At 43.9% G+C, this 19,798-nt stretch overlaps 1 protein-coding gene across 1 annotated transcript in view; it reads right to left on the bottom strand.

The window, feature by feature from the left end:
* Positions 1–19,201, bottom strand: part of PRKAR2B (protein kinase cAMP-dependent type II regulatory subunit beta) — a 145,763-nt gene extending 126,562 nt beyond the window's left edge. Inside the window, exon 1 of the mRNA XM_056573617.1 lies at positions 18,283–19,201. Coding sequence (XP_056429592.1) covers positions 18,283–18,547 — 265 coding nt within the window. The 5' untranslated portion in view covers positions 18,548–19,201. The remainder of the gene's footprint in view (positions 1–18,282) is intronic.
* Between the last annotated feature and the right edge of the window lie 597 nt (positions 19,202–19,798).

Raw genomic sequence — 19,798 nt, 5'->3', positions numbered from 1 at the left:
CTACATGCAGGAAAATTTATACGTTTAAAAATGTCATCTTCTGACCCCTATAACTTTTTTATTTTGCCACGTACGGGGCGGTATGAGGACTCATTTTTTGCGCCGTGATCTGAAGTTTTTATTGGTGTGATTTTTGTTTTGATCTGACTTTTTGATCACTTTTTATTCATTTTTTAATGTTATAAAAAGTTACCAAAATACGCTTTTTTGGACTTTGGAATTTTTTTGCGCGTACGCCATTGACCGTACGGCTTAATTAATGATATTTTTTTATAGTTTGGACATTTATGCACGCGGCAATACCATATATGTTTATTTTTTTTTTTTTTTACACTGTTTTATTTTTTTTATGGGAAAAGGGGGGTGATTCAAACTTATTAGGGAAGGGGTTAAATGACCTTTATTAACACTTTTTTTTAACTTTTTTTTTGCAGTGTTATAGGTCCCATAGGGACCTATAACACTGCACACACTGATCTCTCATCCTGATCACAGGCGTGTATTAACACGCCTGTGATCAGCATTATTGGCGCTTGACTGCTCCTGCCTGGATCTCAGGCACGGAGCAGTCATTCGTCGATCGGACACCGAGGAGGCAGGTAAGAGCCCTCCCGGTGTCCGATCAGCTGTTCGGGACGCCGCGATTTCACCGCGGCGGTCCCGAACAGCCCGACTGAGCAGCCGGGATACTTTCAGTTTCACTTTAGAAGCGGCGGTCAGCTTTGACCGCCGCTTCTAAAGGGTTAATACCGCACATCGCCGCGATCGGCGATGTGTGGTATTAGCCGCGGGTCCCGGCCGTTGATTAGCGCTGGGACCCACACGATATGATGCGGGATCGCGGCGCGATCCCGCTTCATATCGCGGGAGCCGGCGCAGGACGTAAATATACGTCCTGCGTCGTTAAGGGGTTAAAGCTACAGGGGTCAAAAAAATGGCAATTAAAAAAATTTGAAAAAGTAAAACATGACGGAAACTATACAAATCTGGTATTGCTGTAATCAGGCCGGCCTAAAGTATCAAAACAACATGTTAGCTCAACAACAAGGTAAATGGTGTAGAAAAGAAAACCACCAAATTTGCAAAATTATCTTTTACTATTTCAATTTCACTTCTCCGAATATATATATAATATATATATATATATATATATATATATATATATATATATATATATTGTAAGGAACCGTCCTAGGGGATTCACTCTGGGATCGTCCTGGACTACACCACAGGAATGCGTTTCTTCTCAATAAACCACCAAACAAATGTTTATAATGCAAATCTGGCACCTTGCAGGGAAAAATTAACAAAAAGCAGGAACAAAACAAAATCCTGGACCGTCTGGTCACTGACTAAACAGATCAGCTTGTTCTGACTAACATCCGCTGAGCTTCCCTCAGTCGGTTAAACAAATGTCCCCTGCAACCTTCTACTCACAATTCATGTCACTCTCTTTGAGCCACTCATAGCTCGGGCTGTGTACTCCTCAGCAGGCTCTGTCTCTCCCCTACAGCCCACTTGCTGTCTCCTAGGAAGAGCACAGATTAGACTGACTCTCCATCTTATATACACACCTCCCTTCCCTCCTGCCTCATTAATTAAAAAGCAGGTGAGAGATACTTCAGGGTGAGCCAATACACCCTTTCCTTGCCACCTCATCACAATATATACACACACGCATTTATTAGTTTTTTTGGTTCGGAGAATATGTTATTGAAAAATTAAAAGTTATCATTATAGTAGGTAGTTATGGCTATTATAGGGCGAGGACAAGTGGATCGTCATGAGGGACAAGTAGATTTTGCTCCGTTTTAGTCCCGTGGACAGGTTTTTTATTAAATTTCCACACCCCTGAGCTAGTAGAACAACTGAAGGCTGCCACTTAAGGCTCCTTTCACACTATATGTTGCTCCATTTTAAAGGGGTAATCCAGGCCAAAAATTTTTTTTATATATCAACTGGCTCAGGAAAGTTAAAACAGATTTGCAAATTACTTCTATTAAAAAAATCTTAATCCTTCCAATAGTTCTTAGCTTCTGAAGTTGAGTTGTTGTTTTCTGTCTAACTGCTCTCTGATGACTCACATCCCGGTGATGAATATCCCCATAGGAACTGCACAGCTCCCGGGACGTGACATCATCATTGAGCAGTTAAACAGAAAACTTCAGAAGCTTATAACTATTGCAAGGATTAAGATTTTTTTAATAAAAGTAATTTACAAATCTGTTTAACTTTGCGGAGCCAGTTGATATATATATATATATATATATATATATATATATATAAAAAAGGTTTTGCCTGGAATACCCCTTTAACCCCTTGGGGACGGAGCCCATTATAACCCTAAGGATGGTAGCATTTTTTGCAATTTTGACCTCTGTCACTTTAAGCATTAATAACTCTGGGATGCTTTTACTTTTCATTCTGATTCCGAGATTGTTTTTTTGTGGATATTTCATATTAGAAATACCCCATATTAGAAATACCCCATAAATGACCCCATTATAAAAACTGCCCCCCTCAAAATATTCAAAATGACATTCAGAAAGTTTGTTAACCCTTTAGGTGTTTCACAGAAATAGCAGCAAAGTGAAGGAGAAGATTCTAAATCTTCATTTTTTTACACTCGCATGTTCTTGTAGACCCATTTTTTGAATTTTTACAAGGGGTAAAAGGAGTTCTCTTGTGGGTGCACTAGAGGGCTCAGAAGGGAAGGAGCAACTGGGATTTTGGAGAGTGAATTTAGCTGAAATGGTTTTTGGGGGGCATGTCACATTTAGGAAGCCCATATGGTGCCATAACAGAAAAAAAAAAAAAAACACATGGCATACTATTTTGGAAACTACACCCCTCAAGGCACGTAACAAGGGGTCAAGTGAGCCTTAACACCCCACAGGTGTTTGACGACTTTTCGGTAAAGTCGGATTTATAAATGATAATTTTTTTTCACTAAAATGCAGTCTTTCCCCCAAAAATTTACCATTTTATACAAGTGGTAATAGGAGAAAATGCCCCCCAAAATTTGTAACCCCATTTCTTCTGAGTATGGAAATACCCCATATGTGGACTTCATGTGCTCTGCTGGCACACTACAATGTTCAGAAGTAAAGGAGTCACATTTGGCTTTTGGAGAGAGAATTTTGCTGAAATGTTTTTTGGGGGGCATGTCGCATTTAGGAAGCCCCTAAGGTGCCATAACAGCAAAAATCACCCCACATGGCACACTATTTTAGAAACTACACCCCTCAAGGAACTTAACAGGGGGACAGTGAGCCTTAACACCCCACAGGTGTTTGAAAGCTTTTCGTTAAACTCGGATGTGTCAATGAGAAAAAAAAAATTCTCACAAAAATGCAGTTTTTTCCCCAAATTTTACATTTTTACAAGGGGTAATAGGGGAAAATGCCCCCCAAAATTTGTAACCCCATTTCTTCTGAGTATGGAAATACCCCATGTGTGGATGTCAAGTGCACTGCTGGCACACAGGAGAGAAGGAGCGCCATTGAGCTTTTGGAGAGATAACTTGTTTGTAATGGAAGTCGAGGGCCATATGCATTTACAAAGCCCCCCGTGGTGCCAGAACAGTGTACCCCTTCCACATGTGATGCCATTTTGGGAATTACACCCCTCACAGAATGTAATAAGGGGTGCAGTGAGCATTTACACTCTACTTGCGTTTGACAGTTCTTTGGAACAGTGGGCTGTGCAAATGAAAAATTAAATTTTTCTTTTTCACGGATCACTGTTCCAAAAATCTGTCAGACACCTGTGGGGTGTAAACGCTCAATGCACCCCTTATTACATTATTTGAGGGGTGTAATTTCCAAAATGGGGTCATATGTGGGGGGGTGCATTGTTTTGGCACTCTGGGGGCTTTGTAAACACACATGGCCTTCAATTCCAGACAAATTTTCTCTCCAAAAGCCCAATGGCGCTCCTTCTCTTCTGAGCCCGCAGTTCGCCCGCAGAGAAATTTACATCCACATATGGGGTGTTTTTTTGGGGGATTTTTTCCTATTTTCCCTTGTGAAAATGAAAAATTTAGGGTAAAACCAGCATTTTAGTTAAAAAAAAAATGCTTCTCATTTTCCATCCAACTATGTGGGGTGTTAAGGCTCACTATACCCCTTGTTAAGTTTCGTGAGGGGTGTAGTTTCCAAAATGGGGTCACACATAGGTATTTTTTTTTGCGTTTATGTCAGAACCACTGTAAAATCAGCCACCCCTGTGCAAATCACCAATTTAGGCCTTAAATATACATAGTGCGCTCTCATTTCTGAGCCTTGTTGTGCGTCCGCAGAGCATTTTACACCGCATATGAGGTATTTCTGTACTCAGGAAAAATTGTGTTACAAATTTTGGGGGTCTTTTTTTCCTTTTACCTCTTGTGAAAATAAAAAGTATGCTTTTCCTTTTCCTTTTCATAAGGGGTTAAAGGAAAAAAAGACCCCCAAAATTTGTAACGCAATTGCTCCCGAGTACAGAGATACCCCATATGTGGCCCTAAACTGTTTCCTTGAAACACGAGAGGGCTCCCAAGTGAGAGAGAGCCATGCGCATTTGAGGACTAAATTAGGGATTGCATAGGGGTGGACATAGGGGTATTCTATGCCAGTGATTCCCAAACAGGCTGCCTCCAGCTGTTGCTAAACTTCCAGCATGCCAGAACAGTAAGTGGCTGTCAGGAAATTCTGGGAGTTGTTGTTTTGCAACAGCTGGAGGCTCCGTTTTGGAAACACTGTCGTACGATACGTTTTTATTTTTATTGGGGGGGGGGACAGTGTAAGTGTCTGTGTATGTAGTGTTTTACCCTTTATTATGTGTAAGTGTAGTGTAGTGTAGTGTTTTTAGGGTACATTCGCATTTAGGGTACATTCGCACTAGCGGAGGTTTACGGTGAGTTTCCCGCTAGGAGTTTGCGCTCACTGTAAACCCGCCCGTGTGAATGTACCCTGTACATTCACATTGGGGGGGGCAAACCTTCAGCTGTTGAAAAACTACAACTCCCAGCATGCACTGACAGACCGTGCATGCTGGGAGTTGTACTTTTGCAACAGCTGGAGGCACACTGGTTGGAAAACCTTCAGTTAGGTTCTGTTACCTAATTCAGTATTTTCCCACCAGTGTGCCTCCAGCTGTTGCAAAAGTACAACTCTCAACATGTACTGATCGCCAAGGGGCATGCTGGGAGATGTAGTTCTGCAACAGCTGGAGGTACGCAACTACAACTCCCAGCATGGCGAGACAGCCGTTTGCTGTTCGTGCATGCTGGGAGTTATAGCTGTGCAAGATTTACAGGGCCATGGTTTAGAAGCCACCGCACAATGATCTCCAAACTGTGGCCCTCCAGATGTTGCAAAACTACAAATCCCAGCATGCCCAGACAGCAAACAGCTGTGTGGGCATGCTGGAAGTTGTAGTTTGGCAAGATCTAGAGGGCCACAGTTTAGAGACCACTACATTGTGATCTCCAAACTGTAGCCCTCCAGAAGTTGCTAGGCATCAACTCACCGGCTTCCATAGGATTGCCGCACGTCATCGCCGCCGCTTCCGATCGTCACCGGTAAGTGACCGCCGGCGCCGGTCACTTCCGGTTCCCCTGCTCTGCCCTTACTACAGTGGGTGAACAGAGCAGGCAGCTGAACTTTAACACCCCCCACCCCCTGCTCGCCCCCAATCTGCTATTGGTCGGTCGCTTCTGATCGACCAATAGCAGGGATAGGAGGGGTGGCACCCCGGCCACCTCACTCCTATCCCTTCACTCCTATCCCTTTTTTTCCAGGTCGCCGTAGACCCGTATGACCCGGAAAAACAAAGCTAATTTCTTTCACAAATAGCTCCACGTCTGTCCCGAGGTTGTGTGTGGTTTTACAACTTGGCTCCATTCACTTCAATGGAACTAAGCTGCAGAACCACACCCAACCTGAAGACAGACAGGAAGCATTTTTTGAAAGAAATTAGCTCTGTTTTTCTATTCCTGGATAACCCCTTTAAATAGGACATGAAAAGCCAGTGTCTTAACAGTAAAAGAGGAAACTTCACAATATTTACCTCCTAGGTGTATGTGTATGGTCGATAAAAGAAAAAGGTTAAAATATGCATTCTATTTTAAACTACTCCCCATCAAAAAAGACTTAATGTCTATATCTGAAACTTTGCAACTAAAATAAAAGAGGCCTTGTCCCCTGGAAATTGCTGCTATCCGCCAACACCTTCGCCATATCACATTGAGGGTTGAATCCCTTGAAGGATGACCAAGATGGGACCCATGAGTCTGTATAAGCCCTGCAACCTTCTGTGGCAGAACAACATGTGACTATATAAGAATATCTTACACACTAGCGAGACCAGTGTGTGGAGGGTTAATTAATTTCTTATTTTATCTCATAGACCAACTTATTAGGTGGCCCAAGAAAACCCTTTTTAAATCCCACACCACTTAAAATCGTAAACTTTATTATTTAACTCACACACCAAGTGACTTAAAAACACAGGAAAAGCCCTACATATAATATGCCTGTATTAAGTGCCTGTTATACAAGCCGCCAGACTTGCGGTGTTTATATCATATAAGTACACAGTCTCAGCGTCTGCAGTACGCTAGGACATGTCGGGCTATCCTGCTATTTAAAACTCGTAAGTTCAGGTCCCCCTCAACAGTTTTGCCACATCCGTGGCTTTGTCAAGAGGTCCGGGATAAAATAAGTATATAAGAATATCAGCACCATTTGGAGGACCTGGATAATATAAAATGGAGACACAATATCCACGTCAGAGGTCTCCCTGAAGCTACCACTGATGCTAAGTTGAGGGTAACTCTTGAAGCTATTTTTAATATGGTTTTGAAAGCTCCTCATGACCTCAAGATCCTGCTTGATCGTGCTCACAGTGCTCTGCTATCTAAGAGTTTCTTTGCTTTGTCCAGGGCTGTGAACTGTTGTGCGATTTAATATACTTTAACCCCTTAACAACGCAGGACGTAAATGTACGTCCTGGTGAGGTGGTACTTAACGCACCAGGACGTACATTTACATCCAATACATAACCGCGAGCATCGGAGTGATGCTCGGGTCATGCGCAGCCAGGGACCCACCGGTAATGGCCGACATCCACAATCACGCGGATGTCAGCCATTAACCCCTCAGATGCCGTGATCCGATCATCCAGAACGGCAGAGGGAGGTCCACGGGTCTTCTGCTCTGGTCTGAGATTGAGCAGATCAGAGCAGTAGATGACCGATTACACTGATCAGTGCTATGCCCTATGCATAGCACTGAACAGTATTAGCAATCAAATGATTGCTATAAATAGTCCCCTATGGGGACTATTAAAGCGTAAAAATAAAAGTAAAAAAAGTTTTAAAACATCTGAAAAATCCCCTCCCCCAATAAAAATGTCCCATTTTCCCCATTTCACCCCCAAAAAGTGTAAAAAAATTTATAATTTTGCGTAAGGGCAGCTGTGGTCATGACGTCACACCAATGCCCCCTCAAGATGTCACACCACTCCGCCCTCCATTTATCTCTATGCTGCATGATCGCGGAGGTCCCAGCAGCCAGACCCCTTTGGATAGGGGATAAGATGTCTAGGGGTCGAGTACATCTTTAAGGCTTACCTTGTGTTTGTTCAAAAGATGCACCATGATGGTATTGTGAATTTAAACTTTGCCTTACGCCATTATTGTACCATTTATACTGTGGTCCAGGACAAGAAGCAAGGAAGTGTTGTAATTGCCTGTAACTGCCTGTACCAAGTGGATTCAGCTGATTCAGAACCAAATGGGTGCCATATTATTTTACAAGGCTTACTGCAGAATGTACCGGACTCTGTTTACTCTAATGCAACCAAGTGCTGTTTCTTAAACGGCTTCTAGCCAAACTTTCTAAATTGAGCCCCTCAACTTGTTGTTGGGCGGTGACTTAAATGTGACCTTCTTTACTACATCTCATAGCCACTCTATCTTCCTGCCTGCCCCCTGCCAGTCTCTTTTCTACTATTGGTGGCTTTTCATAAGCTCATCCATCAACCTTGTCTAGTTGACATTTTTAGTGACTATGTTGACCAGTAGGGAGTTCACCTTTTTTTTTTTCTACCGGCACCTGCATAAAATTTTTTCTAGGGAATCTTCTGAGGCTCCAGCTCACAGCTGGTACTGACATCCATCTTATTTCATGGTCTGATTATGCACCACTCTCAATCGACCTTAAGCCCTTCACCACTCCATGGTGAGTTTGCCATTGATAGCTTTAAGGGAACATTGTAGTTGGCTTTCATTTCCATGCCTTGAGAGAAAAATGCTCAACGTCCCACTGTTGCTACTTTGAGGCACTTGACTCTCATGTAGGCTTAGCTAAAGAATGCAACAGTGGCAGATACTGAGCACCTCCTTACCTGAAAAGGGCATTCCAGGATTCTTCTTTATTTGACTGTGCTATGGGAGCTATAAAATTAGTGTAGTTCACAAAATAGTGTCTGTACCTCTGTTTGATGGATGGTCTCGCAATTCTTATGTGATCTTTGCTCTGATGTTCATTTTTAGCTGCATACAAAATTAGTGTCGTCTCAGGTATTATTATTTCACTTGTATTACATTATTATTGGGCAGCCATCTTGCCTGAACTATTTTCAAGAGCTTTTAGAGATAAGCTTTACAGCAAGCCACATGGACATAGACAAAAGACTATCTCATACCCTATTCACTAGAATAGGAATGTTTTCTAGGCATGCTGGGTGACCAGTGCAGAGGTAATTCCTCAGTGAAGGGGAGGCTGACCTCTGGGAAGTGATCTGTACAGAATATGAAGTCTCAAGCTTAAAATATTTGTCTGGTTGGTATCATGTATTTGATATCTGCTCTGGCAGGGGGTAATTTAAAAAAAGTACAAACATTTACTTTCCTCGCTCTCGTGCCATACCTGGTATTACAGAGCACCAGTCCCTGCTATGTGGTACTTCTGAGTTCAGGAACATGACATTACACACTTACTAAGCCAATCAATGAGGGGGTATACTGCTGTGACCGCTGAATGAATAAGCAGGAATTAAGCACATTTAAGGCTCTTGCACACTATGGATTTTCCGCTCAGAATTACTCCAAATGGAATCAGCTTGAAGCAGAATCCCATTTACCTCAATGGGATTTTGCTGGTCAGTGCACACTATGGAAGTTCCGTAGCGGAACATAAAACGAGGAACCATTTTCTACTGAAGGAATAAACATGTTCATTCTTTCAGGGGAATTTTGCCCTGAAAAGTACATTGTCAATGGGATTTTAACATACAATATAGTATGTTATACGGGAAATAGAATAAACAGTGGCCAACATGGCCAAAACATAAATAACAGACAGGTACATAAAACAGGTAAGATGACACAGGAAGGTATGCCGGTAATATGGACATATCAATAAGTTCGGTTCACATAAGCGAAAATAAGCAATAGCGGCCAGTCCCTAGAATTAAAAAGGAGACATCACAAAAAGGACACTTCGTCACTGCCTCTCAATGTATTGAAGTGGGAAGGGGACTAAGTGCTGGACAATGGATAGAGGAAATCCACGGTTCCCACATCCCTTAACCCCTTAAGGACCACGGGTTTTTCCGTTTTTGCACTTTCGTTTTTTCCTCCTCACCTTTTAAAAATCATAACCCTTTCAATTTTGCACCTAAAAATCCATATAATGGCTTATTTTTTAACGCCACCAATTCTACCTTGCAGTGACATCAGTCATTTTACCCAAAAATCTACGGCCAAACGGAAAAAAAAATCATTGTGCGACGAAATTGAAGATAAAACGCCATTTTGTTACTTTTGGGGGCTTCCGTTTCTATGCAGTACAAATATGACACCTTATCTTTATTCTGTAGGTCCATACGGTTAAAATGATACCCTACTTATATAGGTTTGATTTTGTCGTACTTCTGTAAAAAATCATAACTACATGCAGGAAAATGTATATGTTTAAAATTGTCATCTTCTGACCCCTATAACTCTTTTATTTTACTGCGTATGGGGCGGTATGAGGGCTAATTTTTTGGGCCGTGATCTGAAGTTTTTAGAGGTACCATTTTTGTATTGATCGGACATTTTGATCGCTTTTTATTAATTTTTTCATGATATAAAAAGTGACCAAAAATAAGTTATTTTGGACTTTGGAAATTTTTTGCGCGTACGCCATTGACCGTGCGGTTTAATTAATTATATATTTTTATAGTTCGGACATTTACGCACGCGGCGATACCACATATGTTTATATTTATTTACATGTTTGTTTGTTTTTTATGGGAAAAGGGGGGTGATTTGAACATTTATTAAGGAATGGGTTAAATGACATTTATTAACTTTTTTTTTAAAAATTTTTTGCAATGTTATAGCTCCCATAGGGACCTATAGCACTGCACACACTGATTGTCAGCACTGTTCACTGCAAAGCCATAGCTTTGTATTGATCAGTGTTATCGGAGGTCGATTGCTCAAGCCTGCATCTCAGGCTTGGAACAATCAATCGCCGAAGGGACACGCCGGAGGAAGGTAAGAGGACCTCCGCTCGTGTCCCAGCTGATCGGGACTGATTTTTACTGCGGTGGTCCCGATCAGCCCCACTGAGCAGCCGGGCAGCTTTCACTTTCGTTTTAGATGCGGTATTCAACTTTGAACGCCATGTCTAAAGGGTTAACCTGTTAAGGACCCAGGGCGTCCTGTACATCCTGAGTTCGCTCCCGTCCTCTAACAACGGCCGGGACCCGTGGCTAATAGCGTGCGGCATTGATCGCGGTGCCGTGCTATTAACCCTTTAGATGCGGCGTTTAAAGTTGAACGCCGCGTCTAAAATGAAAGTGAAACCATGCCGGTTAGCTCAGGGAGCTGCTCGGGATCGCCACGGTCAAATCACGGCATCCCGAACAGCTTACAAGACAGCTGGAGGATCCCTACCTGCCTCCTCGCTGTCCGATCGCCGAATGACTGCCCAGTGCCTGAGATCCAGGCATGAGCATTCAAGCGGCAGAATCATCGATCACTGGTTTCCAATGAGAAACCAGTGATCAATGTAAAAGATCAGTGTGTGCAGTGTTATAGGTCCCTATGGGAGCTATAACACTGCAAAAAAAAAATAAGTGAAAAAAAAGTGAAGATCATTTAACCCCTCCCCTAATAAAAGTTTGAATCACCCCCCTTTTCCCATAAAAAAAAAACCCAGTGTAAATAAAAATAAACATATGTGGTATCGCTGCGTGCGGAAATGCCCGAATTATAAAAATACATTGTTAATTAAACCGCACAGTCAATGGCGCGCGCACAAAATAATTCATTTTTCAATCCTATCAATGCAATAATGGTACCGCTAAATGGTACCGCTAAAAACTACAGATCACGGCGCAAAAAATGAGCCCTCATACCGCCCCATATGTGGAAAAATAAAAAAAGTTATAGGGGTCAGAAGAGGACAATTTTAAACGTATACATTTTCCTGAATGTAGTTTAGATTTTTTCCAGAAGTACGACAAAATCAAACCTATATAAGAAGGGTATAATTTTAACCGTATGGACCTACAGAATAAAGTGAAGGTGTCATTTTTACCGAAAAATGTACTGTGTAGAAACAGAAGCCCCCAAAAGTTACAAAATTGCGTTTTTTTCTAAATTTTGGCTTACAATGTTTTTTTTTTCCGTTTTGCCTTAGATTTTTGGGTAAAATGACTGACGTCATTACAAAGTAGAATTGGTGGCGCAAACAATAAGCCATAATATGGATTTTTAGGTTAAAAATTGAGAGAGTTATGATTTTTTAAAGGTAAGGAGGAAAAAACGAAAATGCAAAAATGGAAAAACCCGGGTCCTTAAGGGGTTAACAGCGCGCGGCACCACGATCGCTGCCGCGCGCTATTAGCCCCGGGTCCCGGCTTTAGATACATGCCGGGACCGACCCGATATGACCTGGGGTCACCGCATGACCCCGCGTTATATAGCGGGAGCCGGTTAAGGACGTAAATATAAGTCCTTGGTCGTTAAGGGGTTAAAACATCGTGAAAGTATCATCCCTGATAGCGGACAACTTTTCATTAAGCATGATAAGATTAACCCTATCTATTACTCTTGTGTAGTCTAGAACTGACTGCTTCCATTGTGAAGTAATATAAATGCAAGCTGCTATTAAGACAAATTTTGTAAAACGAAAGGTTTTATATGGCATCCTACTCGGCTTAGAGCCAAGGAGACAAAAAGCAGGAAAGCGAGGTAGCTGAGATGAGAGCAGCCAATAAATCTAGGATACGCATCCAGAAACCAACCACTGTCAGGCAGCTCCACCTAACATGATACATGGTTCACTGTTGACCACAACCACGGAAGCATAGTGGAGAAACCTCGGGATATATAGAGTGAAGCCGTGAGGGGACCATGTATGTACGACGTAGGACCCTCAATGCTGTCTCCATGAGCGATACGTGCCAGCTACCCTTACCCAGTGCCATGCATCTGTCTCTCCATTGAGACAAAGAAAGGGAGGTATGCAAGTCTGCCTTCCAATCTTATTGGCCTTCAAATGGGCATAAAGCATAGAGAGAAGGCCAGGTGTAAGGGGTCTATAGAGAAGATAGGCTTCGAAGAATGTGGGTCAAGTAGGGATAGCCCTAGAGGTATGGGTGTGATAAGAAAAGAGTATTTGATTAGCTCTAAACACCTCCCTATCGGGCAAATCAAACCTAGTTCGAAGAGAGGTTAATGAGTGGAGGACTCGGCCATAAGTAGCGTCATGTAACCGAAGAAGTTTCTTCTCTCTCCACCACTGGTATAGGGACCGGGAAAGGCCAGAGGAGAAGAGGGGGTTAGAAAGAAAAGAAAGCAGGGGAGAGACAGATGCATGATCGCGGGAGTCCCGCCGCTGGGGACCCCCGGGATCTTGCATGCGACACCCTGTCTAATCAGTCCCCGGAGTGTGTTCGCTCTGGGTCTGATTACAGACGACCACAGGGCCGGCGGCATGTGACGTCATGCCTCCGCCCCCGTGTGACGTCATGCCTCCGCCCCCGTGTGACGTCGCGCTCCGCCCCTCAATGCAAGCCTACGGGAGGGGGCGTGACAGCTATCACGCCCCCTCCCGTAGGCTTGCATTGAGGGGCTGAGCGCGACGTCACACGGGGGCGGAGGCGTGACGTCACACGCCGCCGGCCCTATGGTCGTCGGTAATCAGACCCGGAGCGAACACACTCCGGGGACTGATTACAGACAGGGTGTCGTATGCAAGATCCCGGGGGTCCCCAGCGGCGGGACTCCCGCGATCAGGCATCTTATCCCTTATCCTTTGGATAGGGGATAAGATGTCTAAGCACCGGAGAACCCCTTTAAGATTTTTAAATAGAAGTAATTTACAAATATGTTTAACTTTCTATCACCAGTTGATTTAAAAAAAAATATGTTTTCCTTTAAGGTGAAAATGGGCTGCGTGCTTAAAGGGGTTGTTCAGGAAAAAACTTTTTTTTATATATCAACTGGCTCCAGAAAGTTAAACAGATTTGTAAATTACATCTATTAAAAAATCTTAATCCTTTCAGTACTTATGAGCTTCTGAAGTTAAGGTTGTTCTTTTCTGTCTAAGTGCTCTCTGATGACACGTGTCTCGGGAACCGCCCAGTTTAGAAGAGGTTTTCTATGGGGATTTGCTTCTAAACTGGGTGGTTCCCGAGACACGTGTCATCAGATAGCACTTAGACAGAAAAGAACAACCTTAACTTCAGAAGCTCATAAGTACTGAAAGGATTAAGATTTTTTAACAGAAGTAATTTACAAATCTGTTTAACTTTCTGGAGCCAGTTGATATATAAAAAAAAAGTTTTTTCCTGGATAAAGGGGTTAGAAAGGAACTCACACCCCTTTACGATTTTATTTTTATTTTCACTGTATATATGATGACACAGGGTTTTTATTTAGTATATTTTAAATGAAAATCAACTAAGATAAATTTTAGGGGGGTTCTCTAGAGATAGGGATTTAGTCCCTGAGGGGCTTTGGCCCAGAGGGGTTTTATTTGAGAAGTTGTAATATCACACACAACCTGGGGACAGATGTGGAGCTGTTTTTGAAAGAAATTAGCTCTGTTTTTGTATTCCTGGATAACCACTTTAAAGCAATTCAATGAGAAACAATTGTGAAAAAATGATGCTTCTGCTGGTTGCTTGATCAGCACTAATAAAATAAAACATTATTGATCCTGCACGGTGAACAAAGAAAATAAAAAAATGCCAAACTTTAAAACTCCATTTTTTGGTCACATCATATATCCAAAAAAATTGGAAAAAAAAAAGATACAAAAAGTCTCATCTATTGTGAATACTTTTGAGCACAGTCCCATTCATTCTTAATACATTTCCTGCAATATAGTCCAGAGACTAGATTAAGTGCATTGTAATGTCCTATGTCATAAAATTATATGCATTGTCATGATCCCATATTATAAATATATTGTATTGGCCACTGGGACACATTGGGCCATAAACTGGAAATTAATTAACAAATACATATACTACAAATGCATAATTGTAGTATATGTAAATTGTAGTATATGCTTAATGTTTAGAAATCTAAATCTCATATTTACCATAAAAAAAAATAAAAAATAGATGGATTTCCACATTTGACCAATATCATGAGGAAACAAATAGTTAGACTGCAAACAGCCTACTACTAGGGATTTGTATCTATATATATATGTGTGTAAATATGTATGTATGTGTGTTCCAGCATCACGTCCAAACGGCTAAAGATATTAACATGAAACTTGGCACACATGTTACTTATATGTCAACAACAAAACATACGATAGGTAATTTAACCCTTACTCACCCCCATTTGCCAGGGGAGGGGTTTTCGTTTAACCCCTTAAGGACCGGGGGGTTTTCCGTTTTTGCATTTTCCTTTTTTGCTCCTTGCCTTTAAAAAATCATAACTCTTTCAATTTTGCACCTAAAAATCCATATGATGGCTTATTTTTTGCGCCACCAATTCTACTTTGTAATGACGTCAGTCATTTTGCCCAAAAATCTACGGTGAAATGGAAAAAAAAATCATTGTGCGACAAAATTGAAAAAAAACCCGCAGTTTTGTAACTTTTGGGGGCTTCCGTTTCTACGTAGTAAATTTTTCGGTAAAAATAATACATTATCCTTTATTCTGTAGGTCAATACGATTAAAATGATACCCTACTTATATAGGTTTGATTTTGTCGGACTTCTGGAAAAAATCATAACTTCATGCAGGAAAATTAATACGTTTAAAATTGTCATCTTCTGACCCCTATAACTTTTTTATTTTTCCGTGTATGGGGCGGTATGAGGGCTCATTTTTTGCGCCGTGATCTGAGTTTTTAACAGTACAATTTTTGCATTGATAGGACTTATTGATCGGACTTATTCATTTTTAAATTATATAAAAAGCGACCAAAAATGCACTATTTTGGACTTTGGAATTTTTTTTTGCGCGCACGCTATTGACCGAGCGGTTTAATTAATGATATATTTTTATAATTCGGACATTTCCACACGCGGTGATGCCACATATGTTTATTTTTATTTACACTGTGTTTTTTTTTTTATTGGAAAAGGGGGGTGATTCAAACTTTTAATAGGGGAGGAGTTAAATGATCTTTATTCACTTTTTTTTTCACTTTTTTTTTGCAGTGTTATAGGTCCCATAGGGACCTATAACACTGCACACACTGATCTTCATCATTGATCACTGGTTTCTCATAAGAAACCAGTGATCAACGATTCTGCCGCATGACTGCTCATGCCTGGATCTCAGGCACTGAGCAGTCATTCGGCGATCGGACAGCGAGGAGGCAGGTAGGGGCCCTCCCGCTGTCCTGTCAGCTGTTCGGGATGCCGCGATTAGCCACGGCTATCCCGAACAGCCCGACTGAGCTAGCCGGCAACTTTCACTTTTAGCCGCGCGGCTCAGCTCTGAGCGTGCGGCTAAAGGGTTAATAGCGCGCAGCGCCGCGATCGGCGCTGCGCGCTATTAGAGGCGGGTCCCGGCTTCACTATGACGCCGGGCCCGCCGTGATATGAAGCGGGGTTACTGTGTAACCCCGCGTTATATCAGGATAGCAGGACCAAGGGCGTACCTGTACGCCCTTGGTCCTTAAGGGGTTAAAGTCCCATGCAAATCAATGGGAAATATATGTTACCACATAACTTTTGTACGGCTGGAGATATTTCAATACCTGGTAAACATATTACGGGTCGAGATATGAGGACAGGATAGGAGGTCGGGATAGGAGGTCGAGATAGGAGGACGGGATAGGAGGGCGGGATAGGAGGTCGGGATAGGAGGTCGGGATAGGAGGTCGGGATAGGAGGTCGGGATAGGAGGTCGGGATAGGAGGTCGGGATAGGAGGACGGGATAGGAGGACGGGATAGGAGGACGGGATAGGAGGACGGGATAGGAGGACGGGATAGGAGGACGGGATAGGAGGTCGGGATAGGAGGTCGGGATAGGGGGTCGGGATAGGGGGTCGGGATAGGGGGTCGGGATAGGGGGTCGGGATATGAGGACAGGATATGGGGTTGGGATATGACAACAATATATGAGGAGGGGATATGAAGTCAAAAGCTTCCTCCTCTATTGATTTTCCTCCACAACAAGGATTAGGAAGGAAAAACCGGGCAAGGCCGGGTACTCAGCTAGTACTGATATAAATGTAGATGATGACTCGTGGATTAGAGACTGCTCATTTATTTATTCCTTATATAAATAAGGGTGCGTTCACACGGCCGTCTGTCCCCGTTTTGGTTCTTTTCTTGCATGCTGTAAACGGATTAAAACTGTTTAAAAAAAAATCCCATTCATGTCAATGCGATTTTTTTTACAATCAGTTTACATCCGTTTGTACCCGTCTGCACTCATTTCCGTTTTTTGACAGCAGAAAAACGGCACATGCAGTATTTTTTCTTCCGTCAAAAAGACGGAAAAAATCGGATACAGTAAATTTAACATTGAAGTCTATGGAAAACGGAAGTCTATGGAAAACGGATACAAAGCAAGATCTGACACACTGTGGCCCAAAATGATCAATGCTTCTGAGACTAAAACTATCTGTTTTGACCATAGCAACCAGGTTGCTATGGGCAAATCAGTTTTGTCTCAGACACATTGATAAATCTGGGCCACATGCGTTCTGCTTCTCCTAAGGGGGACTTTGTCAGCAGTTTCACCCCTTTCCCCCCACAACTTCTCACAGCATAAGATAGGTCAAATGGAAACCATTCACATGCTATGATGTTGTGTCCAATGATGCCAGCTGACACTTGGCAATGTGGCAAACGACTGCTGCCCGCCTGCGTGGTTAAAACTTCTTTTTCTCGGCCATACACCTGCTACAAACATTACTACAGTTATGTTTAAACAGTTTCCACATTACCTACATAGCTATTGGGCAGCTGACAGGTTCCCTTTCACTTTTTCAGCATTGTGTGTTTAGCTCTAGGATGTAAGCTTCTGCTCTCTACAAACATAAATGAGGGATCGTATGTTGAGGGATCCGTGCAATGTAAAGTATAGGACAGTGGTATACAACCTGCAGACCTCCAGATGTTGCAAAACTAACGGCTGTTCAGGCATGCTGGGAGTTGTAGTTTTGCAACATCTGGAGGTCCGCAGGTTGAAGACCACTGATATAGGAAGTCGTACTCACCTGTCCCAGCCGCTCCGGACCGTCACCGCTGCCCTGGATGTTGCCCTCTATCGCTGTCGCCGCGTTCCCGGGCTGTCCCCGACGCTCTGGACGTCTCTGCTTCCCGAGGATCCTCGCTCTCCATCGCCGCCATCACGTCACTACGCACGCCGCTCCTATTGGATGACTGGACGGCGTGCACAGCGACGTGATGGTGACGATGGAGAGCGTCGACAATGCAGGGGATCCCGAAGAGGACGCGTCGGAGCCCCGAGGACAGGTAAGTGATCGTCAGTGGACCACATGGGGCACCGTAAATGGCTATCCGGTGGCAGCTGAAGCAGTCTGCGCTGCCGGATAGCCGTTTATGCGATGGCCCCGACATACAAAAGCATCGTATGTTGATGCTGCCTTAAACATGCCTCTGAGAGGCCATCGTATGTTGAAATGATCGTATGTCGGGGCCATCGTAGGTCGGGGGGTCACTGTACACGCACGCACAGATGCACACACCACATGTTGCCCACACATTATCCACATAGACATGGCACACACAGACATACCCACTCCTGAATTATTAACAGCCCCATGATGTGCATCAGTAATGGCACTCACCAATAAATTCCTCCTCCTCCTCGTCATCCTCGTCCCCATTCTCTGAGTCGGTCTGCATGGGCTCCTCAGCAAAGTTGACCCCTTTGGGATGCCTGAAGGGTAGGTCCGTGCCATGGCTGAGGGCAGCCCCCTGGCTCTGGGACTCCTTTAACTGGGTGAAGTACTGCAGGGCGAATTCCAGAAGGTCCTCCGGCTGCTTCCTCAGCACCTCCACGGTAAAGCTCTGCAGCAGCTCCGTCAGCCCCTCTGGGATTTCTATACTCATCCCTGGGGCAACAGTCAGGTGGGGAACGTAGGGGGGCAAGTGAGGGGCACTCTATACCTGTACACTGAAGACCAATTGGGAAGGTGTGTGGAGAAGCAGGACTGTGGGCAGGCACCCTACAGCCAACTGCACAATGGCAGCTCCAGCAGGTAGGGAGATTGGCACACAATCATAAGGAAGAGACAAAAGCACCACTGCAATGAATGCTCAGCTGGCACACGGGCCGGCAGCTCTACCTGGTGGGCACACACCTTTGTTGTCAGTGCATACATGCAGATGGATGGAAATTGGCCAATGAGCGATCCCCTGCAGCACTGCAAGAGGCAGGAATCACTCCGCTGTAATAGATGTAGTCCTGAAGTTACCAAGCCTCTAGAATCCAGCAGGCCGCACCGCGGGGCATCAATCCTCACAGCTGCTCCCTCTGCAGGAGGGCGGCCTATCTTCAGCTGCGGTAACGCTGCCGTCCGCTCCCCGCGCCGCACATCACATATCTCCGGGGACACGCTCCAAGGAAATCCGCGCGCGGGAGGCGATGACAAGCTGCAATCAGCGGCTGCCCCCCACCATTATCTGCATTTACGCCCGGTCACTGTCACCACACACAGCCGGGGCTCAGGGTAAAGCATTCCCCGCCTACCGCAGTCACCACCGTATTGTGTCAGCCAAAGAGGAGCCCGCAGCTACATGTGACCCCAGAAACCATGACAACCACCTCTCTCCGAAGGGGCCGCTTCTACTATAGCGCGGGAGTCTGCAGCTAGGAAAGATGCTGGGGCATTGCAGTTATCATTGTGTACCTCATAACCGGAGTCTATCTTAGGATACAGAGCACGGAGGGGACAGGCATGACCTGGTGCTGATGGAAAAGAAGCCATATTACCCGCCCAAAAAGAGTGTAGATAGGTACTACCCCATAACTACCGAAGGCACACATGTCTGTGCCCCCCTCCTCCCACGCCTACATTGTAGTGTAGATGGGCACTACCCCATGGATAAACGCCAGGGCTGACATTGTAGTGTAGATGGGCACTACCCCATGGATAAACGCCAGGGCTGACATTGTAGTGTAGATGGGCACTACCCCATGGATAAACGCCAGGGCTGACATTGTAGTGTAGATGGGCACTACCCCATGGATAAACGCCAGGGCTGACATTGTAGTGTAGATGGGCACTACTCCATAGATCAGTGATGGCGAACCTTTCTGAGCCCGAGTGCTCAAACCGTAACGCACGCCAACCTTTTTTC

The sequence above is a fragment of the Hyla sarda genome, chromosome 4 (assembly GCF_029499605.1).
Source record: "Hyla sarda isolate aHylSar1 chromosome 4, aHylSar1.hap1, whole genome shotgun sequence".
NCBI classification, from domain to species: Eukaryota; Metazoa; Chordata; class Amphibia; order Anura; family Hylidae; genus Hyla; species Hyla sarda.
The sequence above is the reverse complement of the archived record's forward strand: the minus strand, read 5'-3'. Positions and strand labels throughout refer to the sequence as shown.